We start from the raw sequence: 20,304 nt of genomic DNA, 5'->3' as shown, positions 1-20,304 counted from the left end.
ATTTCTATGTTTCGGCCTAGTATGGTTCTCAATCAAAGGCAGGTGTCATTAGTTGTCTCTGATTGAGAATCATACTTAGGTAGCCTGGGTTTCACTGTTTGTTTGTGGGTGATTGTCTATGTTAGTTGCTTGTGTCAGCACAGTTCTTATGACAGCTTCACGGTCGTTATTGGTTTATTGTTTTTGTACAGTTTACTTCGTGTTTTTTGCCATCTATTAAATGATGCATTCACACCACGCTGCCCTTTGGTCCGCTTCTTACGACGATCGTGACACCTAATCTGACAATTATATGCATATTCTATTTTCTGGGCCTGGGAAATAGTGAGTTTCAAATGGGTGCGTTTTTTTTAGCCAAAAACTAAAATACTGCCTCCTACACTCAAGAAGTTAATGGTGCTCCTTGGGATGTTCAAAGCTTCTGACATGTTTTTATAACCCAACCCTGATCTGTACTTCTCCACAACTTTGTCCCTGACCTGTTTGGAAAGCTCCTTGGTCTTCATGGTGCCACTTGCTTGGTGTTGCCCCTTGCTTAGTGGTGTTGCAGACTCTGGGGCCTTTCAGAACAGGTGTATATATACGGAGATCATGTGACAAATCATGTGACACTTGGATTGCATTATTAGATTAGACAGTTAGATTGAAATTATTTAACTAATTATGTGACTTCTGAAGGTAATTGGTTGCACCAGATCTTATTTAGGGTCTTCATATTAAAGGGGGTGAATACATATTAAAGGGGGTGAATACATATTAAAGGGGGTGAATACATATTAAAGGGGGTGAATACATATTAAAGGGGGTGAATACATATTAAAGGGGGTGAATACATATTAAAGGGGGTGAATACATATTAAAGGGGGTGAATACATATTAAAGGGGGTGAATACATATTAAAGGGGGTGAATACATATTAAAGGGGGTGAATACATATGCACACACCACTTTTGCATTTCTTATTTTTGTAGAATCTTTTTAAACAAGTTATTTTTTCAGTTTCACTTCACCAAGTTGGAGCATTTTGTGTCCATTACATGAAATCCAAATAAAAATCCATTTAAATTACAGGTTGTAATGCATCAAAATAGGAAAACGCCAAGGGTGATGAATACTTTTGCAAGGAACTGTAGATGCATCTGCAGCTAGTCTATTGTCCCTGATGTTGAAGTTTCAGGAACTCTGGTTAACATATTATGTTGTACTGGATATTGTATTGGCTGGGTGCATAATTAAGTTCAGGCTTGTGCTCAGTTCCATTTTTAATTCTGGCCCATTCATAAAGTAACTCAAATTCCAATTCTACATTTTTCTAATTGAAAATTATTGAAATTGGAATTTCAGTGTACCTCCTGAATTGAAATGGAATTGGCCCCAACCCTGATTAGGAGCTCTCTCTCTTTCTGGTTTCTCTGCTGATGTTCCACTGTTTCATGTCTTATCTACCTGAACCCTTCACCACTGAAGCTTCTCTTCTCTCTCTCTCTCTCTTTATCTCTCTCTTTATCTCTCTCTTTATCTCTCTCTTTATCTCTCTCTCTCTCTTTATCTCTCTCTCTCTTTATCTCTCTCTCTCTTTTCTCTCTCTCTCTCTCTCTTTATCTCTCTCTTTCTTTATCTCTCTCTCTCTTTTATCTCTCTCTTTATCTCTCTCTTTATCTCTCTCTTTATCTCTCTCTTTATCTCTCTCTCTCTCTTTATCTCTCTCTCTCTCTCTCTCTTTATCTTTATCTCTCTCTCTTTTATCTCTCTCTCTCTCTCTTTTATCTCTCTCTTTATCTCTCTCTCTCTTTATCTCTCTCTTTATCTCTCTCTCTCTTTTATCTCTCTCTCTCTCTTTATCTATCTCTCTCTCTCTCTCTCTCTCTCTCTCTCTCTCTCTCTCTCTCTCTCGTTCTCTCTCTCGTTCTCTCTCTCTCTCTCTCTCTCTCGTTCTCTCTCTCTCTCTCTCTCTCTCTCTCTCTCTCTCTCTCTCTCTCTCTCTCTCTCTCTCTCTCTCTCAGCCCCGTCGTTCCTCTCTCTCTCTTCTCCCCATAAAACCACCCTCGCTTGCCATCTCTACACACTCTCAGCCCTGTCATTCCTCCCTCCTTTCCTCCCTCCCTCTTCCCACATCCTCATGTAAGACATCTGACAAGGTGTTCAGCATCAGAGAAAAACTTCACTTGCCCAATATCCCTCTGTGCACCTGCACCGAGACTAAACACACCGCAATAACACACACACAAACACACTGTGACAAAAGAGTCTGCGACAAACTGATAACGAAACTATAAGGGGTTTAAACATGAAATAATCCACTGTTGGCAAAACCCCAAGCGGTTTGTGTGTTTGTGTGTGTGTATACTATCACTGCTAAACACTCTACAAAGTCACCTATTCTGATGTCAAACTGTTGCCCTTTTAATATGCTAATATTTTCAGAAAAGTGAGGCAGGGTTAAGAAGAGACTTATCCAAAGTCATAAGTAGACCAAAATCAAGCTGAGCCCATCTCTAGATCCTCATATACAGTACAGTACAGTACAGTACAGTACAGTACAGTACAGTACAGTACAGTACAGTACAGTACGTCAGAATTCAATTTTATGATCGGCAATTTTGTACCATCTAATAAAATGGAATAACATGTTCACAACAGATGGCGTGGAATATGAACTCATCTCGGGTTTAGATTGTTGATGAGATATGATGTTGGTGTTGTCTATGCCGTTAAGACCTACAGTTGAAGTCGGAATTTACGTACACCTTAGCCAAATATAGTTTTTCACAATTCCTGACATTTAATTAATCTGACTAAAAATTCCCAGTCTTAGGTTAGTTAGGATCACCACTTTATTTTAAGAATGTGAAATGTCAGAATAATAGTAGAGAGAATGATTTATTTCAGGGTTTTTTCCCATCAAATTCCCAGTGGGTCAGAAGTTTACACACACTCAATTAGTATTTGGTAGCATTGCCTTTAAATTATTTAACTTGAGTCAAACATTTCAGGTAGCTTTCCACAAGCTTCCCACAATAATTTGGGTGAATGTTGGCCCAGTCCTCCTGACAGAGCTGGTGTAACTGAGTCAGGTTTGTAGGCCTCTTTGCTCGCACACACTTTTTCAGTTCTGCTCACAAATTCTCTATAGGATTGAGGTCAGGGCTTTGTAATGGCCATTCCAATACCTTGACTTTGTTGTCCTTAAGCCATTTTGCCACAACTTTGGAAGTATGCTTGGACTCATTGTCCATTTGGAAGACCCATTTGCGACCAAGCTTTGACTTCCTGATATATGTCTTGAGATGTTGCTTCAATATATCCACAAAATGTTCCTTCTCATGATGCCATCTATTTTGTGAAGTGCACCAGTCCCTCCTGCAGCAAAGCACCCGCAGGACATGAAGCTGCCACCTCCGTGCTTCACGGTTGGGATGTGGTTCTTCAGCTTGCAAGCTTCCACCTTTTTCCTCCAATCATTTCAATGGTCATTATGGCCAAACAGTTCTATTTTTGTTTCATCAGACCAGAGGACATTTCTCCAAAAAGTAAAAAGTAGGATCTTTGTCCCTATGTGCAGTTGCAAGCCGTGGTCTGGCTTTTTTTATGGCGGTTTTGGAAGAGTGGCTTCTTCTTTGCTGAGCGGCTTTTCAGGTTATGTCGATATAGTACTCGTTTTACTTTGGATATAAATACTTTTGAACCTGTTTCCTCCAGCATCTTCACAAGGTCCTTTGCTGTTCTTCTGGGATTGATTTGCACTTTTCGCACCAAAGTACGTTAATCTCTAGGAGACAGAACGCGTCTCCTTCCTGAGAGGTATGACGGCTGTGTGGTCCCATGGTGTTTATACTTGTGTACTATTGTTTGTACAGATGAACGTGGTACCTTCAGGCATTTGGAAATTGCTCCCAAGGATGAAGCAAACTTGTGGAGGTCTACAATTTTTTTTCTGAGGTCTTGGATGATTTCTTTTGATTTTCGCATGATGTCAAGCAAAGAGGCACTGGGTTTGAAGGTAGGCCTTGAAATACATCCACAGGTTCACCTCCAATTGACTCAAATGGTGTAAATTAGCCCATCAGAAGCTTCTAAAGCCGTAACATCATTTTCTGGAGTTGTCCAAGCTGTTTAAAGGCACAGTCAACTTAGTGTATGTAAACTTCTGACACACTGGAATTGTGATACAGTGAATTATAAGTGAAATAATCTGTCTGTATACAATTGTTGGAAAAATTATGCACAAAGTAGATGTCCTAACCGACCCGCCAAAACTATAGTTTGTTTACAAGAAATTTGTGGAATGGGTTTAAAAATGAGTTTTAATAACTCCAACGTAAGTGTATGTAAACTTCTAACTTCAACTGTAAGTCTGACGGTTGGAGCAGCACTGCTACGTTTGGGAGAATCTCTGATTGAGTTCGTGATTTCATTAAGAGTGATTCATGTTGAGTTATTGGAGAGAGAGATAGATCTCAGGGGGCTGCTGATGTGTGTATGATAACGAGGTTTAGAAAAAGACATCTGCTTTGATGCTTGGACAACATGTACATGTGACATTTAAGATAATGGAAATTCTATTGATGTTTAGATACTTGATTAATGCAAGTATATTCCTGTAAGGCTTGAGATCCATGTAAGTAAATCTGATATTCACACAACTCTCCCATTTACATTGAGTTACAGTATACACACCTCAAGTTAGGACATAGTCCATTATGCCATAAGAGTTGGTTCTTTTGTGATATCATTCTAGACCAATGGTATGTGACAGATACCACTACTGTAATATTATTATAGATATGGCATGTACATTAACTGATACAGCGTCATCGTGTAACTGATACAACGTCAATGTGTAATTGATACAGCGTCATCATGTAACTGATACAGCGTCAACGTGTGACTGATACAGCGTCATCATGTAACTGATACAACGTCATCATGTAACTGATACAACATCATCATGTAACTGATACAGCGTCATCATGTAACTGATACAACGTCAACGTGTAACTGATACAACATCAACGTGTGACTGATACAGCGTCATCATGTAACTGATACAACGTCATCATGTAACTGATACAGCGTCAACGTGTGACTGATACAGCGTCATCATGTAACTGATACAACGTCATCATGTAACTGATACAGCGTCATCATGTGACTGATACAGCGTCATCATGTGACTGATACAGCGTCATCATGTGACTGATACAGCGTCATCATGTGACTGATACAGCGTCAACGTGTGACTGATACAACGTCATCATGTAACTGATACAACGTCATCATGTGACTGATACAGCGTCATCATGTGACTGATACAGCGTCAACATGTAACTGATACAACGTCAACGTGTAACTGATACAACGTCAACGTGTAACTGATACAACATCAACGTGTGACTGATACAGCGTCATCATGTAACTGATACAGCGTCATCATGTAACTGATACAGCGTCATCATGTAACTGATACAGCGTCATCATGTGACTGATACAACGTCAACGTGTAACTGATACAAAGTCATCATGTGACTGATACAACGTCATAATGTGACTGATACAGCGTCAACGTGTGACTGATACAGCGTCAACGTGTGACTGATACAACGTCATCGTGTGACTGATACAACGTCAACATGTGACTGATACAACGTCATCATGTGACTGATACAACGTCATCATGTGACTGATACAGCGTCAACGTGTGACTGATACAGCGTCATCGTGTGACTGATACAGCGTCAACGTGTGACTGATACAGCGTCATCATGTGACTGATACAACGTCATCGTGTGACTGATACAGCGTCATCATGTGACTGATACAGCGTCATCATGTGACTGATACAGCGTCATCATGTGACTGATACAGCGTCAACATGTGACTGATACAGCGTCATCATGTGACTGATACAACGTCATCGTGTGACTGATACAACGTCATCGTGTGACTGATACAACGTCATCGTCTAACTGATACAATGTCAACGTGTGACTGATACAGCGTCATCATGTGACTGATACAGCGTCAACGTGTAACTGATACAGCGTCATCATGTGACTGATACAGCGTCATCATGTGACTGATACAGCGTCATCATGTGACTGATACAGCGTCATCATGTGACTGATACAACGTCATCATGTGACTGATACAACGTCATCGTGTGACTGATACAACGTCATCATGTGACTGATACAACATCAACGTGTGACTGATACAGCGTCATCATGTAACTGATACAACATCAACGTGTAACTGATACAACATCATCATGTGACTGATACAGCGTCATCATGTAACTGATACAACGTCAACGTGTAACTGATACAACATCAACGTGTGACTGATACAGCGTCATCATGTAACTGATACAACGTCATCATGTGACTGATACAGCGTCATCATGTGACTGATACAGCGTCATCATGTGACTGATACAGCGTCATCATGTGACTGATACAGCGTCATCATGTGACTGATACAGCGTCATCATGTGACTGATACAGCGTCATCATGTGACTGATACAGCGTCATCATGTAACTGATACAGCGTCATCATGTGACTGATACAGCGTCAACGTGTAACTGATACAGCGTCATCATGTAACTGATACAGCGTCAACGTGTGACTGATACAACGTCAACGTGTAACTGATACAACGTCATCATGTAACTGATACAACATCAACGTGTAACTGATACAACATCAACGTGTGACTGATACAGCGTCATCATGTGACTGATACAACATCATCGTGTAACTGATACAACGTCATCATGTAACTGATACAACGTCAACGTGTAACTGATACAACATCAACGTGTAACTGATACAACGTCAACGTGTAACTGATACAGCGTCAACGTGTAACTGATACAACATCAACGTGTAACTGATACAACGTCATCATGTGACTGATACAGCGTCAACATGTGACTGATACAGCGTCATCATGTGACTGATACAGCGTCATCATGTGACTGATACAGCGTCATCATGTGACTGATACAGCGTCATCATGTGACTGATACAACGTCATCATGTGACTGATACAGCGTCAACGTGTAACTGTTACAACGTCATCATGTGACTGATACAACGTCAACGTTTAACTGATACAGCGTCATCATGTGACTGATACAACGTCAACGTGTAACTGATACAACGTCATCATGTGACTGATACAACGTCAACGTGTGACTGATACAACGTCAACGTGTGACTGATACAGCGTCAACATGTGACTGATACAACGTCAACATGTAACTGATACAACGTCATCATGTGACTGATACAACGTCATCATGTAACTGATACAACGTCATCATGTGACTGATACAGCGTCAACATGTGACTGATACAACGTCAACGTGTAACTGATACAACGTCAACGTGTAACTGATACAACGTCATCATGTAACTGATACAACGTCATCATGTAACTGATACAGCGTCAACATGTGACTGATACAGCGTCAACATGTGACTGATACAACGTCATCGTGTAACTGATACAGCGTCAACGTGTGACTGATACAACGTCATCATGTAACTGATACAGCGTCATCATGTAACTGATACAGCGTCATCATGTGACTGATACAGCGTCAACGTGTGACTGATACAGCGTCATCATGTAACTGATACAACGTCATCATGTAACTGATACAACGTCAACGTGTAACTGATACAACGTCAACGTGTAACTGATACAACGTCATCATGTAACTGATACAACGTCATCATGTAACTGATACAGCGTCATCATGTGACTGATACAGCGTCAACAAACCTCTAAAGATGTTATGCATTTGTATTTCCCCCTTTTTAATTTTGCAATAATGTAATGTTTCATTTAATGTGACCTATTTACCTGTGCGCTTTATTCTAGCAGGTCCCATGGTTGGCCGGGGATGGAGTCTCTTGAAATGTATCCATTTTCATAAATGAAAACGTGTAAATGGATTTGATTTTAAATGTAAACCACATAGTGTTTATATAGCTATTTCAATTAATTTGATATATGTATAAACCATTTTGAAAGCCTATGCGTGAATACTATATTAGCTTCCTTTCACATTTCATACCTTCATTCATTTGAATCTGGAAGTTTAATCTGCTACACCAGAGGATTGTTCTGTAGACTAGAGGGGGTGTCCTCAGGATGTTTACCACCTGGGCGTCTCTCTGGAACCACAACCTCCTGATGGATGAGTGTGTTAGTCAGGGTCTGTGCGTGCGTGCGTGCGTGCGTGTGTGCGTGTGTGTGTGTGTGTGTGTGTGTGTGTGTGTGTGTGTGTGTGTGTGTGTGTGTGTGTGTGTGTGTGTGTGTGTGTGTGTGTGTGTGTGTGTGTGTGTGTGTGTGTGTGTGTGTGTGTGTGTGTGTGTGTGTGTGTGTGTGTGTGTGTGTATGTCTTTGCTTGCGTGTTTGTGTTTTCCTACTGCTAATTTCTCCTGTTTGAGGTATAAAGGTTCTCTCCAGACAGAGAATGCACCTTCCCTGTATATCTACCTCTAGACCCGCTCCCTCTCTGCTCTATAGCTGCTTAACTCTCTCTTATACTTTTCTATTATTCATTTGTTATTTTTAAGATACATCATCTGTGTGGAGTCAGCCAGGGAACATAAACTTGGCACCAATCACAGACCATGAGGATATATAGGACCTTGCAAAAGTATTCACCCCCCTTGGCATTTTTCCTATTTTGTTGCATTACAACCTGTCATTTAAATTGATTTTTATTTGGATTTCATGTAATGGACATACACAAAATAGTCCAAATTTAGTTAAAAAATTCAACAACAAAAAATTATGGAAAAGTGGTGAGTGCACATTTCCTTTGCTATGAAGCCCCTAAATAAGATCTGGTGCAACCAATTACCTTCAGAAGTCACAAAATTAGTTAAATAATTTCAATCTAAGTGTCACATGATTTGTCACATGATCTCCATATATATACATCTGTTCTGAAAGGCCCCACAGTCTGCAACACCACTAAGCAAGGGGCACCATCAAGCAAGCGGCACCATGAAGACCACGGAGTTCTACAAACAGGTCAGGGACAAAGTTGTGGAGAAGTACAGATCAGGGTTGGGTTATAAAAAAATATCAGATACATTGAACAACCCAACGGAGCACAATTAAATCCATTATTAAACAATGGAAGGAATATGGCACCACAACAAACCTGCCAAAAGAGGGACGCCCACCAAAACTCACGGACCAGGCAGGAGGGTATTGATCAGAGAGGCAACAAAGAGACCAAAGATAACCCTGAAAGAGCTGCAAAGCTCCACAGCGGAGATTGGAGTGTCTGTCCATAGGACCACTTTAAGCTGTACACTCCACAGAGCTGGGCTTTACGGAAGAGTGGCCAGAAAAAAAGCCATTGCTTAAAGAAAAAAATAAGCAAACATGTTTTGTGTTCGCCAAAAGGCATGTGGTAGACCCCCCAAACATATGGAAGAAGGTACTCTGGTCAGATGAGACTAAAATTGAGCTTTTTGGCCATCAAGGAAAACACTATTTCTGGCGCAAACCCAACACTTCACATCACCCCGAGAACACCATCCCCACAGGGAAGCGTGATGGTGGCAGAATCATGCTGTGGGGATGTTTTTCATCAGCAGGGACTGGGAAACTGGTCAGAATTTAAGGAATGATGGGTGGCGCTAAAAACAGGGAAACCTGTTTCAGTCTTCCAGAGATTTGAGACTGGGACGGAGGTTCACCTTCCTGCAGGGCAATGACCCTAAGCATACTGCTAAAGCAAAATTCAAGTGGTTTAAGGGGAAACATTTAAATGTCTTGGAATGGCATAGTCAAAGCCCAGACCTCAATCCAATGGAGAATCAGTGGTATGACTTAAAGATTGCTGTACCCCAGCAGAACACATCCAACTTGAAGTAGCTGGAGCAGTTTTGCCATAATGAATGGGCAAAAATGTAGTGGCTAGATGTGCAAAGCTTATAGAGACATACCCAAAGAGACTTGCAGCTGTAATTGCTGCAAAAGGTGGCTCTAGATAGTATTGACTTTGGGGGGTGAATAGTTATGCACGCTCAAGTTTTCAGTTTTTTTCTTATTTCTTGTTTGTTTCACAATCAAAAATATTTAGCATCATCAAAGTGGTAGGCATGTTGTGTTAATCAAATGAGACAAACCCCCTAAAATCCATTTTAATTCCAGATTGTCAGGCAACAAAATAGGAAAAATGCCAAGGTGGTAAATAATTTTGCAAGCCACTGCAACACACTGCTCATCACACAGTGGCCTTTTAAAATGTTCTTTGGTTGCCATAAAATGTCTCTCCTGTCTCCATCAATGCAATCCTGTCATCCAGTGGAGGCTTTGGCTCTGGCTGCATGCCATTCCAAAAAGCTCCTCCCACTCCAGAAGTCCCTGATTTGTTGGTCAGTGGTCAATGTGAGTTGATTGGTCCGTTTGACCTCCCCGCGCCCCCCTCTCTATCTCTGATTGGTGTGTTTGTGGGTGTAGGAGGGTCCTTATGTGATGCTGAAGAAGAACTGGGAGATGTTTGAGGGGAATGACCAGTTCGAGGGCTACTGCGTGGACTTGGCCTCAGAGATCGCCAAACACATCGGCATCAAGTACAAGATCGCCATCGTCCCTGACGGCAAGTACGGAGCCAGAGACCCCGAGACCAAGATCTGGAATGGCATGGTGGGAGAACTGGTCTATGGGGTAAGGATGGAGGGAGGATGGGAAGGAGTGATGTTTGAAATGGTTACTTTTAGTTCCTTTCATCTTATCTTGGAGTTTGATGTAGTTCTACTGAGGATAGTTAGTTCCTATTAAACAAAGTTAATCTATATTGTTAGATACTGTCATGGTACTTTTTAATTAGACAGACAAGACATTTCAGCCCATTTTTTAAATTGTATTATTATTATTTTTTACATTTGAATTCATCAGGGACTGCAGCACCCTCAGCACCCCTATTATCCAGGAGATGTGCCTAAAGCAGTGTTTCTTAATCCTGGTCCTGGGGACCCAACGGGATACATTATGCTTTTACCCAATCACTACACACCTGATTCCACTATTCAACTCATCATCAAACCTTTCATTTGTGGAATCAGGTGTGTAATGCTAGGCCAATATCTAAAATGTGCACCCTGGGTCCCCAGGATCAGGATAAAGAAACACTGTCCTAAATAACACAAACTGGGATCATGACCTCCAAGACTAGTTATTATTTAACATAGTTATCTAACCCAAGGGTGGTAAACTATCTGTCCAATATCCCGGTGCATTGAAAATATGGTACTGGAACTGACCCTGTGTATATATACGGAACAAAAATATACATGTAACATGTAAAGTGTTGGTCCCATGTTTCATTAGCTGAAATAAAAGATCCCAGAAATGTTTCACACACACAAAAAGCTTATTTCTCTCAAATGTTGTGCACAAATTTGTTTACATCCCTGTTAGTGAGCATTTCTACTTTACGAAGATAATAAATCCACCTGACAGATGTGGCATATCAAGAGCTAATTACACAGCATGATCATGACACACCTTGTGCTGATGACAGTAAAAGTCCACTGTAAAATGTGCAGAAATTAATGTTAATGTATCTATCATAAGCTTCCTCCAATGTTGTTTTAGAGAATTTGGCAGTATGTCCAAACCGTGGTCACAACCGCAGACCACGTGTAACCATGCTAGCCCAGAACCTCCACATCCGGCTTCTTCACCTGCAGAATCGTCTGAGACCAACCACCAGCTGATGAAACTGTGGATTTGCACAACTGAAGAATGTCTTATGGTATGGACAGACATAAGCTACGTACAACGAACACAATTGCATTTTATCGACGGTAATTTGAATGCACAGAGATACCGTGAAGAGATCCTGAGGCATATTGTCGTGCCATTCATCCACCGCCATCACCTTATGGTGCAGTATGATAGTGCACGGCTCCATTTCACAAGGATCTGAACACAATTCCTGGAAGCTGGAAATATCAAAGTTCTTACATTGGCCTGCATAATCACCAGACATGTCGCCCATTGAGCATGTTTGGAATGCTCCGGAAAGAATGTGTACGACAGCCTGTTCCAGTTCCCGACAATATCCAGCAACTTCACACAGCCATTGAAGAGCAGAGGGACATTTATTCCACAGGTCACAGTCAACAGCCTGAGCCACTCTATGCAAAGGAGAGATGCCGTGCTGCATGAGGCAAATGGTTGTCACACCAGATACTGACTGGTTTTCTGATCCACTTCTTTCTTTTTAAGGTTCTTTTTAAGGATCCACTTCTTTCTTTTTTTAATCTGTGACCAACAGATGCATATCTTTCTTCCCAGTCATGTGAAATTCATAGATTAGGGCCTAATGCATTTATTCAGTTGACTGATTTCCTTGTATGAACTCTAATATTACTTACTTTATCGTGTTCTTATTTCCTATTTTATATCTTGTGTTTTTTTGTTCTACCTTGTTAATTTTTTTTATCACAATGTTATTGATTACCACATTGTTGGGTTTAGAGCGGCACGAAAAGCATTTCACTGTATAGTTGTGCATGTGACATTAAAACTTGAAACTTGAAAGTATTGTGTCTACTGTACCCTTGCTGGCTTTCACTTTGGAAACATCTAACCCCCGTCCCGGCTTTGTCTCTGACCCCTATCTAAATAATAGCTCTAGACTGCTGCTTGATTTGCTCTCTCGTCCACTGTGCTTAATTCCTCCCAGGATTCAGTCATATTTTCTCCAGCTGCCTGCCAGCAGACACATTGGAATAGTGACTGTAATCAGTCGATGACTAATCTACTTTGTACATTTTCGAAAGTCAGGCTTCTCTCTGACTATATCAGTGGTGTGTGTGTGTGTGTGTGTGTGTGTGTGTGTGTGTGTGTGTGTGTGTGTGTGTGTGTGTGTTCTACTCCAGCGACTGTACATGAATGTGTGCTCTCGCTCCGTAAGCACATTTTACAGAATGAGTCATTACCAGTCACATAATTCATTCGCTTTGAATAATTCTAAACATTCCCAGTCGTGTCCAATCATTGATCTGTTCTAGCTGAGGGGAGATAATGTATTTATCTGTCCCTCATCCTCTTTCCCTCTCTCTCGCTCTCTTACTTTCTCTCTCTCTCGCTCTCTTACTTTCTCTCTCTCGCTCTCTTACTTTCTCTCTCTCTCGCTCTCTTACTTTCTCTCTCTCTCACTCTCTTACTTTCTCTCTCTCTCTCGTTCTCTAACTTTCTCTCTCTTACTTTCTCCCTCTCTCGCTCTCTTACTTTCTCCCTCTCTCTCTCTTACTTCTCTCTCTCTCTCTCTCTCTCGCTCTCTTACTTTCTCCCTCTCGCTCTCTTACTTTCTCCCTCTCTCGCTCTCTTACTTTCTCCCTCTCTAACTCTCTCTCTCTCTCTCTCTCTCTCTCTCTCTCTCTCTCTCTCTCTCTCTCTCTCTCTCTCTCTCTCTCTCTCTCTTTCTCTCTCACTTTCTCTCTCTATATATTTCTCTCCTTCTCTCTCACTCTGTCTGTCTCACACACTCTGTTTCTCTCTCTTCAGCTCTCTATTGCTCCCTTTGTCTATTTCTTAATTCTCTCATACTCTTTCTCTTTTGTAGGGAAAATGCATGTACTGTATTAGGTACTGTATTGTTGATTATATGAATCCAAGGTCAATTGTTGCAGCACTAAAATAAGGATGTTTTCTCCCTGGTGTATGTGGTGGATAGGAAGACAGACCTTGATGGTTGATTTGTATTCTGGTTTCCTGTGTCTGGCCTTTATGAATGATTTTCTGTCTCCCTCCCCCGCTCTCCCTCCCAATCCCCCCGCCTTTACCCCCGTCCTGTAGAAAGCAGAGATAGCGGTCGCCCCTCTGACTATAACCCTGGTACGTGAGGAGGTGATAGACTTCTCTAAGCCCTTCATGTCCTTGGGGATCTCCATCATGATCAAGAAGCCCCAGAAGTCTAAACCTGGAGTGTTCTCCTTCCTGGACCCTCTGGCCTACGAGATCTGGATGTGCATCGTCTTCGCTTACATAGGGGTCAGTGTGGTGCTGTTTCTGGTGAGTGTGTGTGTGTGACCACAATCAGTTGAATCAGCTGTGTAGAGCTGGGCTAGAATAAAAGCCCGGACACTTTGTAACCAGCCCCTTTCCTCTGTCCCCAGGTGAGTCGCTTCAGTCCATATGAGTGGCATGCAGAGGAGCCAGAGGAAGGCTCTACTGAGCCAGGCCCCACTGACCAGCCACCCAATGAGTTTGGCATCTTCAATTCACTCTGGTTCTCACTGGGGGCCTTCATGCAGCAGGGCTGCGACATCTCACCACGGTGAGTGTGTGTGTGTATATGTGTGCGTGACTGTGTATGGGTGCATGTGTGTGAGTGCTTGTCTGTGTCTCTGCCAACCCATCTGTCTCTAATGTCAGAGTGCGTTTGTCCTGTGTCAGAAACTGTTGGTCATACTGATTGTTGTGATTCCAACCAGTTGACTCAGTGTCAGACAGCCTCTCTCTATTGTACTATTGTGACATACACTGGTGTCCAGTGTGAGAGGGGAGCGAAAGATGTGTCAAAGAAACACATACACACAACAGCACACTAAGTATGACCCCTTGGTCAGCCTTCATTTTGTGTGGGAGACTGGCAGTTTGCTGCATATTAAACTTTAATGCTTCAACGGGGGAAAAAGTCATGCTTTATTTTTAGAATATTTATAAGAATATAGCATTTTATTATTGATAACCTCAGAATGCAGTTTAGTGAAATATTAATGTCCACCATCCACATACCTTTAGGGAGAACATCTGAGAGAGAGAGAGAGAGAGAGAGAGAGAGAGAGAGAGAGAGAGAGAGAGAGAGAGAGAGAGAGAGAGAGAGAGAGAGAGAGAGAGAGAGAGAGAGAGAGAGAGAGAGAGAGAGAGAGAGAGAGAGAGAGAGAGAGAGAGAGAGAGAGAGAGAGCCCACCACACAATACATACTCATACAAAACCATGGTAACACATCAATTAAAATCACAACTCCAATTACTCCTCCACAGTAACTTAACACAACAGCCTCTGAATACTCCATATACTCATAAACAGATAAATAATAGGCAAACTCAACTCTAAGTCTTGCTGCCAACATTCCCTCCAGCATTCCCACCACATCCACAGACCCCTGTCCCCGAATACTGTTCTTTCGGGTCTTCCATATCGCTGATTTTGCTGCCCCTAACACAAAATTAAGCAACACAACGACACCCTTTTGACTAAACCTGTACTTTGGCCCAAATATATGCAGTTGGGAAGAGAAAACCTCTCCCAATGCTGAGAACCAATTAGTGATCAGGTCAATCATCCAGACCAACCTGGGACACTGTAAAAACAAATGTACCCGAGTTTCAGACTCAGCACAGAATGGACACCCCTCCCCAACAGTAGGATCCAGGTGTACCAGATGCATATTGGTGGCGATGGATCCATGTATTATCCTCCATTGGTGGTCAGCTGTCCTCTTATTAATAGGCAGTTTGTATAATGATTGCCAACAGCCTTTTACCCTTCAGGGAAGAGGCATGGGACACCTTTACACATATTCTGTACATGGCCTTCGTTCCCACCTCCTTGAACTCCCCCAGCTCCGGGGTATTGAAGGAAAGCAGCATCCCCACGTCCTCCTCGAATGCCCCTGCTGCAGCACTAACAATCGGTGCAGGGAACACATAATCCAGACCCTCCTTCCACCGATCAGATTTGGAAGTATCAGTCACATACTGCAGATTAAGCATTAGCAAGGAGTCACAGACCTCAACGATGACCTTCCTTAGTAGGCGAGATGATCGGATCCCCACTCTTTCTCCCAGCTCCTCCAACAATCTATTCCTGTTCCGCATCAGATGACCCAGCTTGGTACATTCCCACGCCTAACAGGCATGAACGTAGGCTAGCTGAACCCAGAACACGGGACTGGATGGCAGTGTTGTGAAAAAGAGGCTCTTCAAAAAGCCACATCCCTGGTGGCGTGCCAGCCTTACGGGACTTGACAAGAACTCCAAGCCTGCATAACAGACTCATAAAATGGAGTCAGGCCAGGCAAATCACCCCCCTCCAGCTTTAAGAGGAAAAGGTGTTTGTCTAAGCCCAAACAGCCACCTCCTCATCAACGTGTAGGCTGTGTCAACCCAGCTTGAACCGTCATTGTACAACAGTCTCTGGGATGCTAGAACCGTCACTGTACAACAGTCTCTGGGCTGCTAGAACCGTCACTGTACAACAGTCTCTGGGCTGCTAGAACCGTCACTGTACAACAGTCTCTGGGCTGCTAGAACCGTCACTGTACAACAGTCTCTGGGCTGCTTGAAGCCGGAAAGCCATGATTCTAGAGGAAATGTCCACCAGGTCTTGCCCACCCTCGTGCAGGTACAGGGCTGCAGCTTTAGTCCAGTGTTGTCCAGACCAGAAGAAATTGACAAGGGTCCTCTGAAGCTGTTGTATCAGACCCTTTGGTGGCTGCAAAATCATGTGTCTGTGCCACAGGTTAGAGGCAGCAAGATTATTAGCTACCAGGACCCTTCCCCTATAAGACAGCTGGGCCAGCACCCATTTCCACCTTAACAGTCTAGTACACACTTTCTCCACTACACCCTCCCAGTTCTTTTTCTGAAAGACATTGTAGTTTAGAAAAAAAAGTCTTCATCCCATCTCTGCCCCACTGAAGCCCCCCTGGTAACCGTGGAGCGGAGCCCATCTGAAGCTGACCTGCCTCCCCAATTGACTCTAGCTGAGGAGGCACCCTCACCCCCTGTAATAAAAACTGTCATGTCATCTGCATACGCAGACAGTGCTATCGTGGGACCCTTCATTACACCTGACACAGAGAAACCAGTAAGCTTCGCTCTTAAAAAACAAAGCATTGGTTCAATCGCCAGACTATATAACTGCCCTGAAATTGGGCATCCCTGCCTGATGCCCCTTTGGACAGGGATGGGGCAACTTAAACCACCACCCACCTTCACCATACACGAGGCCCCAGCATACAGTAAATTCATCCAAGACAAAAAAACATCCCCAAACCCAAAGGATTTCATTGTTTTAAACAAGTACTGGTGGTCCACACGATCAAAAGCCTTCTCCTGATCCAAAGAAAGTAAACCCACATTTACATCAGACAGTTTACAAATGTCTAAAACATATCTTATTAGAAACAAGTTGTCAACAATAGAGCGATCAGGTACACAGTAGGACTGGTCCTTGTGGACCTACAATCCCAGATACTCTTTCAACCTGTTTGAGAGACATTTAGAAACAATTTTATATTCTGCGCACAGCAAAGCAACAGGTCTCCAATTTTTTATGAGAGCCAAATCCCCCTTTTTTGGCAACAGTGAAAGCACCGCACGTTGACAGCATACAGGAAGAGAACCCTCATGAAAAGATTCAAACACCACTTCATAAAAATCCTCCCCAATAGACCCCCAAAAGTGCTTATAGAAATCAGATGGTAAACCATTGATGCCAGGGGCTCGGCCTGTAAGGGTTGTCGTCGGCGGAAGAATGAGAGGACCAAAGTGCAGCGTGGTTAGTGTTCATCTTTTTAATAAGAAACTGAACACTTCAAAAATACAAAACAACAAAGTGACAACCAAAACAGTTCTATCTGGTGCAGACACACAAAGACTGAAAATAACCACCCACAAAACACAGAGGAAAACAGGCTACCTAAATATGGTTCTCAATCAGGGACAAGGATAGACAGCTGCCTCTGATTGAGAACCATATCAGGCCAAACACAGAAATTATTATTATTATATAAATAGAACATATAGAAAAACTAACATAGACTGCCCACCCCAACTCACGTTCTGACCATACTAAATAAAGACAAAACAAAGGAATAAAGGTCAGAACGTGACAATAAAGCAAGTAAAACACTGGAATGGTAGATTTGCTGTGGAAGAATGTGCAAAGTAGAAATAAAAATAATGGGGTGCAAAGGAGCAAAATAAATAAATAAATAAAATCAAATAAATACAGTAGGGAAAGAGGTAGTTGTTTGGGCTAAATTATAGGTGGGCTATGTACAGGTGCAGTAATCTGTGAGCTGCTCTGACAGCTGGTGCTTAAAGCTAGCGAGGGAGATAAGTATTTCCAGTTTCAGAGATTTTTGTAGTTTGTTCCAGTCATTGGCAACAGGGAAGTGGAAGGAGAGGCGGCCAAAGAAAGAATTGGTTTTGGGGGTGAACAGAGAGATATACCAGCTGGAGCGCGTGCTACAGGTGGGTGATGCTATGGTGACCAGCGAGCTGGGATAAGGGGGAACTTTTATAAAGGCCACGGCATGTTGATGCATTTCACTGTCATCATTGGTCACCATCCCATCAGGGAGACTAAGGCAGACCATCTGTTTACGTTGCAATGTCAACTGTCCTATGTTTTTTTAAAGCGCTAGGAGCATCCATATCCTTGAGGGAAGCGAAACGAGACCTAATCAAGGCACCCTTCACTCTTTCATGTAGAAACGACCTCAGTTCATGTCTCTTGTCCTGTAATTTCATGACTAATCCAGGGTCATTCTGAGTGATCAGCTTCAATTCAATAGATTTGATGTCCTGTTCAAGGGCCCTGATAGTCTCTTTAACTTCAATACGAGACAGAGCAGTATACCTTTGACAAAATACTCGTATTTGGGCCTTCCCAACCTCCCACCATTGTCTCAAGGACTCAAAATTCCCCTTTGTAACCCTCCATTTTTCCCAAAACAACAAAAACCTTTCACAAAACATGACATCATGTAACAATTTCACATTAAAATACCAGTAAGATGATGACCTTCGTGGACAGGACAAGTGAATATCAACAGTAACAATATGGTGGTCAGAGAAACCTACAGGAGTAATGTCACACCTTCCAACCCTACTACAGTAGTGCTCAGATACATACAACCTGTCTAACCTTCCAACCCTACTACAGTAGTGATCAGATACACACAACCTGTCTAACCTTCCAACCCTACTACAGTAGTGATCAGATACATACAACCTGTCTAACCTTGCTGTACTGACATGACCTTCATTAACTTTTAACCATGTGTACTGCCTAACTGTTGCATTCCTTACTCTCCACACATCAGAAAGCTCAAACTCAGTTAATAGACCAGACAGGCAAGTGGCTGACCGCAGGTGAGGTTCTTCAGCGGTGCGGTCAACTGTAAAATCTACTGTACAATTCCAGTCCCCCCCTAAAACCATACACCCCTCTTGGTCACACTGTCTTAAGGTTTCCTTTATTTTATCAAAAACAACAATACGCTCTGTACCCTAATTAGGAGCATAAACATTAAAAAATAAAAAACATAACATCCACCTTGACCAATAAAACCCGACCCTTGACAATCTCTGTTGTAGATACCTCAGTCACCCTAAAGGCTGAGGAAAACAAGATTGCCTCCCCAGCACTGAAATTAGTACCATGACTGAGTATATGCTGACCCTCCCACCACATACCCGTTAACCTCATTAGCCTCATCACTATGTGTCTCCTGTAGAAAAACTACATTAAGCCTTTTCTGTTTTATTACTTCTAATGCCCAAGGCCTCTTATTTCTGTCCCTTCCCCCATTATTATTGAGAGAACCTACCCTTAGTACCTCCATATAGAAAAGAGATAGGAAAAGCAACCACAGAGAAACCAGACAAAGATAAAAAATAAACACCCTATGAGGCATGATCATCATTCTTTTAATTTTCTCTTAATCTGACCATGTTTCCCATGACCTTTTTCTGCTGTGACAGCAGTAACACTACTCACTCAACTGGTCTAACCCCACCGTCTTCTGTAGCATCACAGCTGACCGCACAAACTTATCAACATCAAAAAAATCTGCCAATTTCACAGATTTCCCAAAAGTCTGATCCAGAAACCCATTTACCTCCTCTAGATTGTAAATTGAGTCGTCACCAGCTGCTATCGTATCAGGAGAGATATCCATATCCTTCTCCTGATCCTCATCAACTGAGTCCACAAACCCCTGGCTCCCCTCTACCACATCACTTTCAACACTCCCCACTTGCACCCCATCACTCGTACCAGGCATCTCACCCACTACCCGGGAGACTAGCCCCACCTGAACCCCATTACTCGTAGTGGGAATCTCCTCCACCAACTGGGAGCCTAGCTCTACATGAACCCCCTCCTGTACCCCACTACTCGTAGTGGGCATTTTCTCCACTACCTGGGAGCCTAGCTCTACATGAACCCCCTCCTTCTGTAGCACAGTTGGTAGAGCATGGCGCTTGTAACGCCAGGGTAGTGGGTTCGATTCCCGGGA

At 42.6% G+C, this 20,304-nt stretch overlaps 1 protein-coding gene across 7 annotated transcripts in view; it reads left to right on the top strand.

Moving 5' to 3' along the window:
- Window positions 1–20,304, top strand: part of LOC118377951 (glutamate receptor 4-like) — a 221,545-nt gene that overhangs the window by 137,455 nt on the left and 63,786 nt on the right. For all 7 annotated transcript variants that reach the window (XR_008068357.1, XM_052468011.1, XM_052468010.1 and 4 more), the window contains exons 11-13: window positions 10,497–10,703; window positions 13,845–14,060; window positions 14,165–14,325. Coding sequence is in view for 6 of the 7 variants with exons in the window: in XM_052468011.1 (XP_052323971.1) it covers window positions 10,497–10,703; window positions 13,845–14,060; window positions 14,165–14,325 (584 nt within the window). In the remaining variant the exon portion in view is untranslated. The remainder of the gene's footprint in view (window positions 1–10,496; window positions 10,704–13,844; window positions 14,061–14,164; window positions 14,326–20,304) is intronic.

Source organism: Oncorhynchus keta, chromosome 18, assembly GCF_023373465.1.
Source record: "Oncorhynchus keta strain PuntledgeMale-10-30-2019 chromosome 18, Oket_V2, whole genome shotgun sequence".
Taxonomy (NCBI): Eukaryota; Metazoa; Chordata; class Actinopteri; order Salmoniformes; family Salmonidae; genus Oncorhynchus; species Oncorhynchus keta.
This window is presented reverse-complemented; position numbering and strand designations above follow the sequence as displayed.